The sequence below is a fragment of the Spea bombifrons genome, chromosome 6 (genome assembly GCF_027358695.1).
Source record: "Spea bombifrons isolate aSpeBom1 chromosome 6, aSpeBom1.2.pri, whole genome shotgun sequence".
Lineage (NCBI taxonomy): Eukaryota > Metazoa > Chordata > Amphibia > Anura > Pelobatidae > Spea > Spea bombifrons.
In genome coordinates, this window is record NC_071092.1 from 39365826 (window position 1) to 39384127 (window position 18302).

General features: G+C 41.9%; 3 protein-coding genes across 3 annotated transcripts; 1 reads left to right on the forward strand and 2 right to left on the reverse strand.

Moving 5' to 3' along the window:
• Positions 1-910: 910 nt before the first annotated feature.
• On the reverse strand, positions 911-5966 carry MRPL37 (mitochondrial ribosomal protein L37). The gene is made up of 7 exons (XM_053469489.1): positions 5597-5966; positions 4717-4900; positions 4283-4398; positions 3689-3874; positions 2862-3016; positions 1645-1848; positions 911-1054 (listed from the first exon to the last, which is right to left on the reverse strand). Exons 1-7 carry the CDS (start codon positions 5928-5930, stop codon positions 977-979), a joined length of 1257 nt encoding a protein of 418 aa, XP_053325464.1. The 5' UTR covers positions 5931-5966; the 3' UTR covers positions 911-976.
• On the forward strand, positions 5886-12483 carry LOC128500367 (NADH-cytochrome b5 reductase-like). The gene is made up of 7 exons (XM_053469490.1): positions 5886-5991; positions 8280-8453; positions 8967-9115; positions 10412-10499; positions 10802-10906; positions 11513-11716; positions 12148-12483. Exons 2-7 carry the CDS (start codon positions 8283-8285, stop codon positions 12349-12351), a joined length of 921 nt encoding a protein of 306 aa, XP_053325465.1. The 5' UTR covers positions 5886-5991; positions 8280-8282; the 3' UTR covers positions 12352-12483.
• Positions 12484-12976: 493 nt separating this feature from the next.
• On the reverse strand, positions 12977-18302 carry LOC128500951 (dynein light chain Tctex-type protein 2B-like). Its single transcript, XM_053470324.1, has 4 exons — positions 18210-18302; positions 15985-16101; positions 15772-15846; positions 12977-13329 (listed from the first exon to the last, which is right to left on the reverse strand). The coding sequence occupies exons 1-4, from the start codon at positions 18300-18302 to the stop codon at positions 12982-12984; spliced, it is 633 nt and encodes a 210-aa protein (XP_053326299.1). The 3' UTR covers positions 12977-12981.

Genomic DNA, 18302 nt, shown 5'->3' on the forward strand with positions numbered 1-18302 from the left:
AAGACAAACACCGGACTCCTTATCATGCTGCCTGTGGGAAGCAGTACAATGGCTCATTGTTATCACCCAGCCCAACTCTGAGGGCTTATCTGCTAAAAGGCAGGTAGGCAGGAGCATCTGAGGCGCAGGTTCGATGTAATCAAGCTGATTAAAGGGCCGATGCTGGTAAGTTTTCTCCACTGCTGTAACTAATACACTGTACAGGGCCAAGCTCTTCCTGCAGAAGAAGCTCACTTTAGTTGAAACTAAACTATCCTGACAACTCTTCCTTAAGTGAATGTAACTTATGAAGGATTTCACTAATTAGAACAAGAACCAGGTTTGTCAGTTCTAGCCTATATTATTGCTCATATTACTATTTAATGCTGAAGCATATTCCCTTTCTACAACCATATGAGTCTTTATCTTGCTGGGATAGCTTCACAAATACACACAATGGCACATTTATAATGACAAATCTTGAGGAATGCTGTTGCTGTAGATCTATTGCCAAGACGCTTAGGATGCTTTAAATCACTTGTAAGTACGTAAAATCCACTATGATTCTAATCCAGGTTTATTAAATACGTTCAGATAGGTGACTGATGCGAAAATAATCTGCTGTTTAATGGTTACTTGTTAGGGAAGACTCCCGGGTCTTCCTGCTTTTTTTTTTATAAAGCGGTGTCATATTCCGCAGTGCTGTACAACGTGTGACCCGGACATTTACAGAAACTAAAGGTAAGGAGCGCCCGGCTCAATTGAGCTTACCCTTCTAAACCAGCATCACCGGAGTAGGTTCTGGTGGGGATGGGCAGCCACCCAACCTAGGGCATAGTCAGTAAATGGCATTTAACAGCACAGATACATTTATATTTCTTGTGGGATCTAAATATAAGTATTACGGAATCAAGGTTTTTATTACAACAAATGGTATACAACAACTTTAAATTATTTATTTAGTTCATATACAAAATGAAAACTGAGAAACATGACCTCAGACTGCTCCATGGAGGTACATTGCCCAAAACTTTCGAAATGTTTCTGGCCGTAAACCAGACACTCCAGCAGGTGCCTAATAAAGAAAAATTAACTACATAAGTTACACTGCAGAATGGATACCTTATAACAGTTCATTTAAAAAAAAAAAAAAAACCCTACCACTGTAGAAGGTATAGAATACAGTCAATCCTATCCAAGTAAGTAGCTAGAGCTCAGAATATGAATCCAGCTGGCTTTGTTAAGGTAGTGTGTGTGTGTGTGTGTGTGTGTGTGTGTGTGTACATACACATCGAACACCTGCGACAACATGAAACACCTTGGGGGTACTCTTTTTGCCTCAAGGTCATATTCACTCAGGTAAATATTCTCTGCAATTTAAGACTTTTTTTTTTTAAATCCAAAAGCTTGTCGGTATCTCAGATTTAAACCAGGAAATGGTGATCAACGTATGAGTCAGTGCCAGGAACCTCTCGTAGCAGTTGCATTTTGATAAAGGGGGTAACCTATCCTCTCTCTTTTGTTTCTCTTAATGAATGGGTACTTATAATACAGGTATTTCAAAATCAAGTATAGGCTATTTTATAGTTCTACTTGTATTACAAAATTAGTTTCAAAGTTTATAAGAATTGTATGCAGAATTGTAAAAGAAATCGCACAACTCACCAGAACAACTTTCCTCTTCATTTGTGGAACACGGAAGGCGGTATCGTATAACGGCTGGTCAGCATCAATCCAGACAAGATTTTTAACGCCATCATCAGACTCCAGATCCAGCGTGTTCAGCTGGAATGCCACGAAGTGGAAGAGCTGTCCATCAGTTGCAATACCTTGAACATAGACTGGCTGCTTCAAGACCTTTGATTCCTCCTAAAGGATGTAGATTATAAATCATGGATTAATGTTACAATTCTTTGAAGAAAAAAAATATATACATTTTTGGACATGTGTCAAAAAAAAACAGTGTCAGAAAACCCTAAAGTTAAAAAAATGAATTCAAGAACATCATTATTATTGCTTATTGGCACTTGCAGCCACACAGTAGTAGATTCCAAACCCACGGCGCAGCTGATAAGCTTATGATGCAGCAAATCATTTAAAAACATACAAACCCTGAACACTTAACAGATATACCTGATCTCCCAGAAATATAAAACCCGCAAGAAAGGAAGGCAATCGGCACGCACCGAGCAAAGAAATGCTATTTACATCATCACCATTGTACAGCGCTACAGAATTTGATGGCGCTATATAAAACAATAATAATCATAAGCATTGCAATATAGGGATTTCTTTCATATACTGTGAGGGATTTCCCAATATCTATGGGATAGTACATGCAGTGATGTGTGTACACGGTTTGTCATTTCAGCAGCAGCACAAAACTGCTATTAATAACTTTTTTCCACAGGCATTAAACACAATGCTGTATGTTTGCATTAACAAAAGTGTCATTTTATCTCCTTTTTGCTCTTATCAGCCATATGATATCTTATGGGTTACTTTCCCTTCACAACACTGAGCTGATTCTTTTTATCCATGCAATGAAGTCCGTTTCATTAAGTCAGAGTATCTGATTAACAGTAAGGCATTCTATTGCTTACCACAAGCAGCTTAATACAGAGTCGGGTTGTTTGTCTAGTAGATAACAGTGCCAGAACACATATAAAATAAATATACAGCTGTCGGAAAACATTAGGCAGAACTAGAACAGTTAATAAAATAAAATTTAAAAAAAACAGCTTAATAGTTTGAATACTTTTTTTTAACCCGATACCGGGATCAGTATTCCCCTTAAGCAACAGCAGCTTTTCGTTACCTTTTTTTTTACTCCAACATGAAAGACACGTTCATGCAGAGAACACATTAAGAATTTAACTCACCCCATTCAGAATCTTAGCTTTAGCCAAAGCGCTGCCGAATGCTAGCATGATCATCTTGGCCCGGAGCTGGTCTGGCAGGAATCTGGCTTTGGTGCTACACGGATCCATAATGAATATGGTGTGAGGGTCAGGGAACGGGTAACCCTCTTTGAACCCTGTGTGAGATGAATTTACCATAAATCAATTATTAATATAAAAGAACAGACCTTTCAGTCTATCAAAAGATAAGTTAAAATATGCTATAGCTTTAGTTTTTGATGAAAAAATTTAATGTTTTAATTTTTCACTTTTTTCCATGGTTATATGTAGCTTTTCACACGCAGCAGACATGGACCGGGTGCTACTGGGTTTAATCCTGAACCTATTGACAAGGTGACAGGCAGGACTTAAGGGGTCACTCCATTGCCCCTGTGCAGCCCCTAAAACAAAGAATGCACCTTAAAGTACTCAACTACTTACTGTTAGGGGGCAGCTTCTTCTAGGTGGGCCGGTTTTTGCACCAGATTTGGCTGGAAAGTTCTATTGAAATCCGTGGGAGCGCTTTCTGTGCAGTGGTCTCATTAGACCCCCTGGAATTCCTGCATGAGCCGCTATTTAAGCTGGCTGGCAGTGAGTACAGTGAGCGTGAATATAAAGAGGACGCTCAGCGATCATATCCATTAAAGTGCATATGATAGCTGGAGCGTCACTTCGTATTCTGTGGTAAAGCCAAGAGATTCCGTAAATCTCTGCTAATCGCAAAGTGGCTGTTACAGATTCATGGAATGTATACTACATGTAAAGCAGGGGCTCAGCGCTGGACCACCCGTCAACTAAGGAACAGATACCTAAATCATTGTGGTTCTTGTATACATTGACTTCCTGAAGGTCAATAGCAGGAGATATGGGGTACAGGGATTCCAGTTTATGGGGCACAGTGTCCTGAATCTCGCTCTCCGAGGCCAGGGGAGACAGTGGGGCTTTGGCATTTAGAAGAAAGCCGCTGATCCCTCGCACATGAAAAGTGTCAGAACCTGTAAAAGAGACAGATATTTCAGCACATGAACTCTATTGTGCATGCATGCATATCTATATAGATATATATCGTGATCTTTTGTGCATTTTATATTTTATCACATCAGAACAAACTCCTCGAGGTGAGAATTTTGGAGATGATCCCCTCACCTGCTGTACAGATCCACCCAGGGTTGGATCATCAATCAATGCATGGAATTTAATCATCTCTAGACCGACCTTAATTATGTTTAGAAGCCAGGAAGGAATATGCCAGCAGGAATTAAGAAAACATCAGTTGGGCTTAAAATAAAACCACTAAACATCACTATAATGGGACAGCGATGGCTACATTTAAGCGGTGTGTCGGATCCGTAGTATAATACAGTATTTTATCCTCTCAGGTATACTGCTGAGACGAGACCTACCCCTTTGCCAGTAAGTTGACAGACGACAGTTCTCAACCATGCTTCTTTCAGAAAGCGCCGGGAATTTACTGTTCTGCGTCCGACACAAATGCAGCAGGCCTTGTAACAGTTTAGGGCTTCAATAGGAGAAAGAAATGAGTAAAATCAGCCTGATATACATTAGCTCTATGGCTCTATACAAGATGTCAGAGTTTGCGTTCATGTATGAGACATTTTGAGCCTTATCTAACTTAACACCATATATTTTTCACTTAATAGGCATCTCCAATAAGGGAGACGAGCAGATTTTGTTATCGGGTGTTAGGTTTATGACATTAGACAAGCTTGTCCGGTTCACAGCAGCGGAGGAACTTAATTGCTGATCTGCTGATCGCGCATGGATATGGCCGACGTGCACTGCTGGCTATCACACATATATGATCGCGGACACCTACCAGTATTCCTCTCTGATGGGCTGCTCTTCAGTGTTGCTCCATAAACACGCTTGGGCTATAGTATTGTGCACCAACTCTTCATGGTTCGGGAACTGATAGTCTGGATTTTCACAAATGCTCAATATCTTCTGTGGTAAGCCTTCAATCATCTTCGTCTTGGTCAGCCATAGTGCTTGTTTTACCCCTACATGAATTAAGATAATATTTTGTGCTTCAGGCCATCATTTAGCTAGAACCCATACCTTCAAACGGTATCGAGGAGACGTTCATGCATTGCCCTATACTGCGCAGCCATTTATAACTTTCAAAAAATACTATATACATGAACATTTTTCCACCCCTCTTACTGTACAAGGGACCGTCCACAACATGCCCACCTTTCCCCCGGGCACGTCAAGGGACCGTCCACAACATGCCCACCTTTCCCCCGGGCACGTCAAGGGACCATCCACAACATGCCCACCTTTCCCCCGGGCACGTCAAGGGACCATCCACAACATGCCCACCTTTCCCCTGGGCACATCAAGGGACCGTCCACAACATGCCCACCTATCCCCAGGGCACGTAAAGGGACCGTCCACAACATGCCTACCTATCCTAGAAACACCAGCAACAGAACTCCCACCTTTCCCTGTCACAAGGCATTGCCGATAGCACTCCCGCCCTTCCGAGGCACGTCAAAACGTGACCCATAGCCGGTCTACCCTTCCCGAGTGTGGCATGGGAGCTCCACAACATCCCTTCTTGGGATATCCAAGGTGACCCAATGCACCCATCTTCAATGACACATCGCTGTGTGACATGGAGAGTGACCCTCTTCAGGAGCCCTTCTATCCTGCTGTCCTCTGTGGTAAATTAATGGATGCATCTCACTACCTACCGCCCAGCAAACGGCAGCTTCGTTGAAACACAAAGGACGGCCGCTCTTTATACAACTTCATTTCCTCCGGGGCAGGAGCCCGGTAGTGAAAAGGGTCTGACCAGTCCTTCTTAAAGTCCGGGAACCGGGGACGTGCCAGCCACGGGAGATAGTACATACGATCAGCGTACGTGATGCGCTCAAGGCCCGGGATTTCAGGGGGTTCTTTCCGGACCTGTTGCCCTTGCCGTTTGCCCCAGCCGGCAGGAGCACTCAGGCACCGGAGGCCGGTACGGCGGCGGAGACATGACAGACCGGCCCCGGACACAGCCTGAGTCAGTATGGACGCCGCCATGTTTCCGCGCAAGGCCTGATGGGTTGTAACCTTTCAACCCAGGAACTCCTCAATATCCCGGGTAAGCGGCCAAAAATGGTTTCTGGAACAGACAGAGCAAAGAAATGCCCCGGCAGTACGGCAACTCCGTCAGTGTGACCGGGGCGGGGTGTAAACGGGAATAGGGTAATAGTGTAATAGTATGTAAGGCTCAGTGGATTATCCTTTATCTTCAGAGGGGAGGTCTGTGTTTAAATGACATGGTGGAAGAGCAGAGATTTTTGTGAAAATCCTTTATTACAGCAGTTTCAGAATATGGAAAGTAGAGCGGAGAAACATAGAATTTGATTGCTAGCTTTATGCCTGTCCCGTGCGTCGTTAAATATCCTTACTGCGTTAGCCTCTCCCACGTATGCTGGGAGACTGTTCCACTTATCTACCACCTGTTCTAACCTCTAAAAGTAAAGGACATAGCATAGCTCATAAAACTAAAGCACCAGTGACAAAAATGAGTATTAATCTCTCTTTCATGATAATGTATAATTAATGACATTCATTGTATTTAAAGAAATTATATATATAATATGCTGCCATCTCATCATTTTTTGATGCCTTCAGGCCTATTAAGCTCGCTGTCTCCTCTGCTGTGTTCTCCAAAGCGCGCACACACTTTTTCACAGGTATGAGTGCGGCCCTGGACTATGTGAGATGTATAATGGTTTTATTCATCGGGTGTACAGCAGGGGGCAGCACCTTATCCAGACTGCCCAACAATATGTGTGTCCTGGAAAGCAGGGCTGATGTGGTCACCTTATCGAGTGTCGGTTTACTAGTAACTAGGGTCAGTAATTGTTAGAGGCGTAACAGAATATATGGAGAAACCCCAGAGAACAAGAAAGCATCCACATCCATAGTTATAATCAGGAGAGAACAGCACGCCGGATAGTTTACAGAGAGGGTGGTAGATATATGGAACAGCCTCTTATCAGAAGTGGTAGCTGCTAATACAGTGAGGGAATTGAAACACGCATGGGTTAGACATAAAGTTTTCCTGAATCTAAAACAAGACCAACGACTTAAGGTCTGAGTCTTTACATCATGAAAATGGGCTGAATGGTTCTTATTTGACGTGGAATTCCATGTTTATCACATCGACTCGATGAACAGTAGACTGGAAGCCATTCATGTTTTAAATACAAAGCATTGTGGGAAATAATATTAATAAGTTTGAAGATCGCAGTACGTTAACTACTTTACTGGAAGTGTGATTTCTCAGACTGGAGGAGGACAAGGACCGTTATTCATTGAGGTGAATTGTAACCCATAATTACAGTCATTAGAACCCAAATCTGTCACGGGGTTCTAAAGCCCAACAAGTCACAATAATGCAAACGGCAGAACATCTAATTATAAATCTTATTGTGTAAATAAAGTTCTATCACCGGGTCACATGGCTTCTTGGCGTTTTGGCTAAGATCGAGCGAGTACCTGTGTCGGGGGGATCTTGGACCTCTGGCCTTAAAGCCAGAAGTGCAATGAAGCCCCTCGATGTTTTTTCTGGTTGCACTCAGATGGGATCGGGGTCTGGATGGGCGCACTCGCACCAGGCACTTCTGGTCCATTCATGCACCTTTTTTTACTAGCCCCAGACGTCTTAGGCTAGGAGGCGGCATAGGAATTTTTATGGCAACTGACCTAAGAAGGCTGGGGTCTTGATTGTCACATTGTTTTGTTTTACCTTGAAATTTATCTTTATGCACTGAGCATGAAGTTTAATTTGTAATCACCAAAAATGGCCACGGCATAACCAGATCCCTAGGAATGATTGAGGTGCTTTCAGTGACTATTCTCCTTGCTGGGGAGGGTCAAGAAGATCTGGCAATCCTGCAGGGTTTTTGGCCAGAAGGGCTCTCATATGCTTTTGGGGAGTGCAACCTCTGAAGACCTGGGGGTCTGTTGGCTGCCATGACCCCTATGGGCACCAGCACCGTTTTTACACCCTGGGTCACAGTCATAAAAGAAGTCTCCAGCCACCCCACGTAAATGAACAGCAGCCCTCTTTGGCCACTGGAAATGAGATGCAGAGTAGTAGGTTTGTGGGTAGTAACAGATTTGGCGCACCAGAAATTGGCTTGAATTTTTTTACATTTCTTTCCTTTTCCCTCTTTTTTTTGGTCCAAGTACAGTTTAGCTCGCTTTCCTGAATTGAATTTTAATTGGCGCATTGACGTCTCATCTCTTTGAGTTGGCCGGTGCATATGGAGGTAAACATGTTCTGTGTAGGGTTTTAGATTCCTTGGCTTCTTTGTCCTCCCCGTCTCCCCGACCTATAGGACTCTGTTATATCCTCACACGTGTTGTGTTCTGCAGGTGATGGATGATGTCGACTGGCTGTCTCTGAGACCGGTGGAGCCTTCACCTGCGCAGTGTTGTGGCAGTGGCTGCTCCCCCTGTATATACGACATCTACCAGGCTGATCTGAGTCGTTGGGAGAAGGCCAAGGAGGCTGGAGATGCAGAACTCCTAAACAGGAGAAAATCAGAGGTACTGATATGGGACGAAATCATTACTGTCTCCGAAACGTACTGATCAGTCATCCCATACAGGAGGTGAAGGCAGGCGTGTGCATCCCGTGCCCGGGAAAGCAGTGGGTTAGTGCGGTTGTATGTCTCCTTGTGCAGGGGAGCAGTGATTTTAAGATAGCTAAACACTAGATATTGACCTTTGCGTACATTAATCCCTCAGAACCATATGTTCCCGATACATTATTCCCTAACGAGAGCGGTCAGGATTGAACCGCGCTGCTGCCGGTCCGTGCCAGTGAGACACTAACGTGATAGACATGTTTAACATACCTCAGGCTTGAGCAAACTGGTTCCGCAGAACATGGGAAGGCTGGTGGACATCTTGTGTGCCATTTAAGCAGACATAAACCAAATCAACGTGGCTAGGCATGGAAACCAGGCCACCACACGGTGGATGTTCTTATTACGCTGTGAGGCATGCGATGTATATTATGTCATTGTCTTCTCAGCTTTTTAATTCCTTGTTTCCTAGACCAATGACTTGTTCCTGAGTGCAGGGTCATTCACAGCATTTGAGCTTTTACTAGTGGAACGGGAGACGGAGGATACTAATCGCTACAGATTTAAAATCCCAAACGGGAGCAGCTTGGGACACACATTAGGACAGCATGTCATACTCAGGTAATAGTTCCTGTCAGCCGAGGAGACGCGAGACCTCAAACAGTCTCTGCCAGGCTACTAGATCGCTTGGCCATGTTTTATTTACTCCTACAATATTGTGTTTCTACATACATACATACATACATACATACATACATACATATGAAACCATCACCACAGATATAAAACACCTGGGGATTAGCTGTACCAGAAAATAAATACATAAACAGGAAATGGTGATTATTTAAGGGCTTTTTTTTTTAAAAAAAACATTTCTTAATACTATAATTCTATACTACTCTGTTTGTAACCTGTTGCATGCACATAGGATCACTAGGTATATAAACATACAATTTTCTTGCATTTATCATATATATATATATATATATATACAAACACCAATCAGCCATAAGATGATGACCACCTGCATAATATTGTGTAGGTCCCACCTTTTGCCGCCCATTGTAGGCGCTTTCGGCAGTGGACAGGGGTCAGCATGGGCACCCCACAAGAGCTGCAGTTTTGAAGATGCTCTGACCCAGTCGTCTCACAATCTCAATTTGGCCCTTGACAGAGCGGCTCAGATCCTTACACTTCCCCATCCTGCTCCTAACACATCAACTTTTGAGGATGTTCACTCGCTGCCTAATATATCCCACCCATGATAACAAGATTATCAGTGTTATTCACTTCACCTGTCAGCGGTCATAATGTTATGGCTGATCGGTGTATAATAAATAGATTATTATCTGTGGACTTTATCATCACAATGCCTATGTTGTTGGCGTTCCCTGCCAGCTTCAATCATTCTTTCAGGTTTACATATGAAAGTATGATTGTAGCCTTGATGATCCACGCCATTCAATTCCCAAGATTACAGATATATTTTGTTAATAAATCAAAGAGGAGAATAACAGGAGTGATTGGGACCGCCCCATACGAGCCCCTACCGTCTATCCAATCAGCATCAACTTAGGGACTTTTCAATTTGGCGCCTGAAGCTGGGAAATTTCTCAAAACCCCTAACTAAGCTGAGTTTCTGTTCAGTGAAATGTGTGTTGGGTTTAATTAACTTTACGTTATACTCTGCTTTTCCTTTTTCATTACACGACTCTGGGGGGAGCCTCGCGGCACCCACAGGAAAGCATCGGGTGCTGGATTCATGATGGCAGCCCTGCAAAACCCTGGGCGCCAGGAAGTGGTCGCTAGTCGCCATGGCGACCTGGCACCCGGGGTTTGTAGAGCCCTGTCCTACACCATATTCTTAACACTGTGTATTCTTTCAGTGTATGCAACTTTTTTTTTTTTTATTCTTAGAGGTACGGTCAATGGTATGGAAGTCCAAAGAGCCTACACTCCCATAAACCGTGTGGATACAAAAGGCTACTTTGAAGTTTTAATCAAGGTAAATATGTATTTCATGTCGATACAAAGGAATCTATCATCTTGAGTACAAATGAGGAGCATGCAAGAACGTTTTAAATGGCCAGGTTTGATTTTTGGTAGTAGTGAAGAAGGGAAAATCCTCAGAGAATGATGTAAAATCTATAATGACAAAATCAGATGGTGCAAATTCTTTTAAACACAACTGTTTATTTGTACAGCCCTATATCAGCGATACCTGAGCTGCGTCCTCATTATTGGATTTCAGCGACATCACACGGTGACGTTCGTTAGTATATGTCTGTGAATTCTGTTTTTGTGCAGTTATATAAACACGGCTTGATGTCACAGTATATAAAGAACTGGAAAGCAGGAGACTGGATTGAATGGCGGGGGGCTTTCGGTGGATTTTCATACAAGCCCAACCAGGTAAGGGATGTGACCTTTTTGTGGATTCTGGGAGTGATTTTTACTTACTCTTAGTAACAATAAATAATCGGGGCCTCTGCAACATTCCTTATCCGCCTGCTATTTGGCATGCAGGATCTGTGTTTAGGCAAACATATCTTCTGACACGTGATGTGATATTCTCACAGGTAAAATAGAAGGGGGATTAAAGGGACCCTCCTGCCATCACATGCATATGTAAGCTGCTTGGTCCGTGTAAATTATCATGTCTGTTTTGCATTTGCTCCTTTACACGCAGGAGATGAGTTATTTTTATATAATTATGAATTTAGAGGAACAAATAAAATAACAGATCTGCAAAGCTTTATTGCACTCTCTACTATATTATAAATATAGTAAATATTATACAACTTGCAGGATCAATCCAAGACCAAATGCATTAAAAGCAAGAATGATGTGACATTAGTACTTGGTTCAGGTGACATCATGCAATACATGCCTTGCTTGTGCAACATCTTATTCAGTGATGTTTGCCGGTGAAAGGGTTACATACATTATAACATAGCATCTGTCCTGGTGTTCTGTTCTGAAATGCGTGCTATTCTCTGAAGTCTTTACTTGTTACAGTATGGGGAGCTCCTTATGGTGTGCTCGGGTACTGGCATCGCTCCAATGCTGCCAATCCTCAGCTGTGTAACGGATAACGAAGAGGACGAAACGTTCATAACTTTGGTGATTTGCTGTCGGACGTTTGAGAATATTTATATGAAGGGCTGTCTACGGGAACAAGCGCGGTTTTGGAACGTGCGAATGTTTTATGTCCTCAGCCAGGTGACTATAATTTCTTTCCGACTGCCATGTGGAGTTAGAGACGTCTGTGCTACGGGACTTTTTGCTGGCTTCTGCTGCAGATAAAACAGGTTTTCAGAATTATTTCCTTAAGGATTTAGAAGAAAAGGCCCGTTTGCTTACCTGCTCATTTCTTCCTGTCTTTTCCGTGGTCTTCATTACACAAGCAGGCAGTAATGAGCGCTGCAGGTAAGTAAATGGGCTTTTTTCCTCTAAACAATTCTGATATCTGCTGATAACTGCTGTCGTTCACCATAGTATCTTTTTTATTGCTGCTGCTGCTGCTAATATTGCTACTGATTGTTGGCGATAACATTCATGTATTTCTCCCTCTTATTTAGCAATGACCATTCTTGCCATTCTTGTACATTATCCATTGTTCATGTCCTTGCCCTCTGTACTTTGCATTGCAGGAGCAGTCATTACTAAATCTACCCCTGAGCTATCGTGAGAACACAAAACTTGGCAGGATTGACTCCATCTTCGTGGCAGAGGTGTTGGGGACTTGCAGACGGGAACCATACGTACTTATCTGTGGCTCTTTAACATTTAATGAACATGTGAATGAGATTGTGAAACTGCTGAAAATAAAGGACAGTTCCATTTTTATTTTTTAAATCATTAAATAGGCTGGTAAGAGAATCAGTATTTTTTAAGTCATTGTAGGCCTAAAAAACAATTACATATCACATGTGGTGACTGGGTCTACAGGCTGGACAATAATGATCTAAACTACCCATTGATAAACTAAAGTTTAAATATCAACCAGAGGAAAGTTGGCCGATATGGAGTGATAAGAATCACATTTTCTTTATCAAAAGCAATAAACCTTTCCTTTTAGTCTGCAACATAGCTGGACTATGTGACACTACTATACGTTAAACATATATAAATACTTACACACTTGTGTGATATCTTTGTTATACCCCAAGGAAAGTGTAAGTCATATAAGGTCAGATATGACATTAAGGTCAAATGCACATCAGAGGTCTCATTTTCTAGCGTCAATAGCCAAAGGACACAATGACCGTCTAGACTTCAGTGTGCATTAAAAATACTTTAAAAATGGGGTGTACATGGTGTCTTTAATTTCTATAGTGCCTACGATTTCTATAGTGCAAAATGCAGCAAGTGACTCTACAGACACGGGGACAAGCCAATGCAGTGCATTATCACCTACGGGATTATCCACATAGGTTCATGTAGTATATCTCTTCAGTGCCTTTTGTGAGCTGTGAAAAAAAATATTATTCAAAGTACACCGCATACACCAAAACAACACAAAACAGCGTGCGGTTCTCATAACTGCAGGAGGTGACGTTGTCTGAGTGCGAGTCCCACAAACACTGACTGGTCACCGTAACGTCCTCTCGATGTTTGCTACCGATGGCCATGTTGCAGATCAGTTTGTATCTGGGAGGCGTTAATCTGCGTACAATTCTTTTTGCCTCTTCACACAAGTCCTTGGTAAGGCTGGCACATGTGTCAGGATCGTAAGTCACATCTCTGAGCCTTGAGGCTAAGAATTCATCAATAAGCTCCTTTGCTTGTGCATACGGGAACTTCTGCTTGGGGTTTGCAGATGACGCTGGAACCTGAGTACAGGCGTGAGATATGGCATCATATTATATGACGTTGTGTGATCCCAGTTGGATATACATACACAATAAAATGCAGAAAGGCATTGGTCATCTAAAGATATATTAGGACACTGTTGTACTGATATAGAGTGGAGAAGTCATTGACATACAGATAAACATTATCATAATTTAATGTCTTTATAAATAGTTTGGACCAGATCCTCAATGTGCTTCTACGGTCCTTGTGTTAAAGATCATTTGGTACTAATGCAGGAAACTCTGAATTTAACACCGTATGTTAAAAAAACAACCTATACTCAGGTTCTCGTGTACTAATTCAACTAAATATTGTCCCTTTTACAAAAAAAAAAAAAAAAAATAGACAACGCTTGCATTGGGCTCCTGTCCAGCCGGAGGCCTGTTAGTATTTTTTTCCTTTAAGAGTTTTTGTACACCCCTAATCTGAGAAGGCTATTCTATTTATATATATATTATTACAATAGCAAAATACCCCTGGCTTCCCGCTGGATAACAAAGGTCCAGAACACAGCACTATGTATATAACAATGATACAATGTTACCTAGTGATAGATTACATGTCTCAAGCAATATTGTTCCATAATACCTATAGGCTGTGAAGTCGCCAAGCCCATTATTCAGTAAGTATGGTCTTTATACTGGGAGAAAATAGCTCCTGTTTACATACGTCACATTAGGTACTTTTGTGGTTCACGGCAAAGAGGACACTCCTTCACAACTTATGGAGCTGTGGTGACCACAAGCCTATGCATTGTGTTACGGTTTATGTAGGACAATGCAATGTTTCAAAAGAGAATCGGACCGGCTCAGAGAACAGGAGTCCGTTAAGATGGATGTCCAGCTAATGTTATTTGTACAAGCGATAGTGGAGAACGCCACCTTGAATAAAGTGATACTGTTACAAAGAAGAAACATACAGTTTAAGAGGATGTGATCTTCAACCCCAACCACAGTGCTAGCTACATCAGAGTACCTGTCCTGAAAACATGACAAGGTTATGCTTTGTCACCTAAAGAATCCTGACATTAATCAGCTGAACAAACCTTCCATCCCGTTGTGTTAGAATTACAGGCTCGTTTGAAGATGTTGTGAAAATCTATTTCCTTTGGGAACGTTAGCACTCATCTAAACCTCCTCGACTTCCTGGTTTCTCCATTACTTATAAACCAATTAATGACATTTAGAAAGGAGCCAATCACAACGGCATGCTGGGACATATTATCTTCACAGCAGGCCTTCCTTTATTGCTCTATAGTTCCCTCGGTATGATGTCAGCACAACTTATAGAAGTTTTCAGTTGCAGATTAATTATCAGGGTTACTTTTTATTGATTACTTTTTGCCAGAACCTGTTAGGTTGCGCCTATGGTGCTATCAAATGTTTAGATGTAATGTTATTTTTTATGTTTAGCGTGTATTTTGATTTTATAAAGTTTCCCTCTTATATCTGTAGGTCATGCTAATATATGTGTATGTATTGTACTCTGGGATGATGCAAAGAGCATGGCTGGAGTCACTCTACGTAATAATATAACTTAATCTAGACTCTTGGTTCCATTTCCAGTTAATGCATGGCTTAAATTTTATTTCCTGAAGCAGTCATCCGAAGAGCTGTAGATGACAGGACCTTGCTTTGTACATCACTATTTGGACAAACGTTTTGGGACACACTTCTTAATTATTGAAATCAGAGGTTGGGCCCCTTACTTCCAGTAAAAGAAAATCTTAATGCTTCAGCATACCGAGACATTCTGGACAACGCTCTGCTTCTTGTGGGAACAGTTTGGGAAAGACCCTTTTCTATTCCAGCATGACTGAGCCCCAGCGCACAAAGCAAGGTCCGTAAAGACATGGTTGGATGAGTTTGGTGTGGGAGAACTTGACCGGCTGCACAGAGCCCTGACCTCAACCCCATCGAACATCTTTCGGAGATTGTGATCCAGGCCTTGTGGTCTAACATTAGTGCTTGACCTCACAAATGATCTACTGGATGAATGGGTGAAAAATCCTACAGAAACACTTCACAATCTAGTGGAAATCCTTCCCTGAAGAGTAGAAGCTGTTATAGCTGCAAAGGGGGTCCAACTTCATATTAATGTCTCTGTATTGAGAATACAAGGTCATAGAAGTCCCTGTTGGTGTAATGGTCAGGTGTCCTAATACTTTTGTCCATATAGTGTGCACTGCAGAACATGAAACATTAGTGAACATTTAAAAAAAAGGCTCACGAATATCTCTGTGGAAATAGTTTTTTTTTAAAATTAATACAATATTGGTCCTCAAGTATTCCCAGCAGACTCCAGGATCCCCTCATATGGTCACAGGCGGATCTGCTGTGAATAAATAAACAGTGGTTGATCCACCTGGGTGATGTCTGGAGTTCCTCAAAGCCTGCATTGTACATTCTGGAAGATCTTACCTGCTCGTTGATGATGGTCACTGCCTTCCGTTGTTGGGCACGGACTCTTGTTTTTCTCCTTAAAGCTGCTCTGTTCTAAGAGTTAAACAAAAATTAGATGCTTTCAGGAAAAAAATGCCTACCCTACATAGAATGCTAATTATAATTGAAATATAAAATTTTCCAAGGGCACAATTAATATTTTTCAGTGTGCCGTCCGCTGCAGGGTTTTACCTTTAGTTCCCTTGTAATTCGTTGAGCAGTTAAGAGACCCTTCAGGCTGATAGATGATGTAGGCTGCTTTGTGTCACTTTGCTGAGGTTTTACGGGCATTCCTTTTGTACCTGCGGACTTAAACGGGGAGAGTTTATGGTTTATCCGGGTATGCAACAGTATGGCGGGTGGTCTGCACGGATCATGGCTTGGGGTACTTTGACGTAGTTTCTGGCTAAGGAATACATAGACATAAAGTGTGACGGAATCCTAGTATTCCCTTTTTCTATCACTTTAAAGCTGCAGGTTTTGGTTCTGGTGGCACGCAGGGCACTGTGTATGATTTAGTTACATGCAGACAATATGCCATTGATATTACATGACATGGCCACAATGTCATTGTATGGCATGATTGTAGAGTTTTGAGTGTGTATTGTTCAGCACTGATTGTGTGACATGTAGCCATTGTGTAGGTCTGTATGATTATTGGATCTGTGCATTGGGCAGACAGAATGGGCTGCGTGTGTTACTCCAGCTCCCAGTATGGTCAGCCAGCCGAAAGGGTATGCCCAGCAGCTGCAATAACAGACGTCATCCATTCCAGCTTCAAAACAACAACCAGATTTAATTTGGGAACCTACCACCAGTTCATTTACTGGTGTGTTCATGTGGTCCTCCTTTATTGAGACACTCCAGCCATCAGATGCCCTTTAAAGCATATGATAGCTGAGGGGTCCCTTTAAATTTCCCCGTGGTCCTTTTGCACATGCATCCGTCCATCGGCTAGTTGGCTTGCAGTAGACGTGTTCAGCCAAACAGATCTCCTGCCATGTGGTTTACTCACGCTAGCCGGCGCCAGCTCTGCACCTCAATGTGCGCATGCGCAGAAAGTGCTCCCATTAATGTCAACCTCGGACCATGTAGCAGCCGTGGAGCTGCAGCTTCTGCTAAGGTCAGTGCTTTATTTATTAATTTAACAGAAAGCATATTACAGTATACTACAGTACTCACAGAGTATGGAACTTTAATATGCGTTCTTCAGTGGCGAGGTTGCATTGGACACTGGAGTATCCAATTAATACAATGAGAGGATGACAAAAGTTTAGTTATATTGAAATAAGGGGGCTTATCACGATCGCATGTTTTATTCAGTGTAACTAGCATATCTAACTAACCTCTCGACCAACAATAGAGCAGAAATAAGATAATGGGGAGGAATTATCATGTAGATCCTGGGAACAAGAATAACATGAAGGGTTTTGGAAGTAACAAGAAACAGATCTGCATTAACTGATTGAGCAGCAACTAAACAGATTGGTAATTATTGGTTTATAACCGCTGCAGCTTATTAAACCTAAACATTGTAAGAAGCGGCAGAAATAGCAGCTGATGTGGGAATGCATCACTGTGTCAGCTGTTAATATCTCATCACATCATGCGAAGGCAGTTATCATTTTATCACAGATACTGTATAACGCTTTGCCCGTGTAACATAATAATAGGAGTTAGTGTGTCCCTATTATATGTAACATGTAATCATAATATGTATTGATAACTCTGCGTATAACACAAAAAGAAAGCAGAGTGTCCATTAAACATAACAATAAAGCACATTGCCAAGTCTACCCCAGAAATAACAGCTTAAAGAAGAATCAAGAGCTTTCAAGACCATACAGGTCTCTTTTTTTACCATAACATAAGAAAAAATAATCCCTTAATCTATGAAAATTGGTTGAATAAGAAATATCACCAGGGCAGGAATGGAAATGACTGGGTGACTCTGGCACTTTAAGGCCAGCGGCCGCCTGGTCTAAACATGAAAGGTTACAGAAGCATATTCATCAAAATGAAACTTCCCCAATTCTTGTTCAAAGTGCCGTCCTATTAATATCTGTGATAACTCCTTGAAATATAAAAATTGGAGTAGACCCTGCTTTACCTGGGTAAATATAGAATGATTTATAACTTTTGTGCTATTCTAGGGTCATCATCTTCCAGCTAGTGACTGGGTCATTATAATGACATCATAGTCTTCAACATACAACCATTCAATGCTTAGTAAATATAATCAGACACAAGAAAGTTCCAGCATTAATCAGTATTCCATTGGGTCACTGTATGGCCAGGCGGTGCCGTTGGTCCACCATTGATATAGATACTATATATATATACCACTGATATAATCTGGAGTGGATGTTGGCTTCTCTCTCGTTTTTTTTTTAGAAAATATAATATTAGCAACTTACGTCTTTTGCTTTTGCGGTGTCACGATCTCTGATTGTCGCTCGGAAAGTTACTTGTGAAAGCTTGACATCTCCAAGTTTCCTGCTGTGATCCAT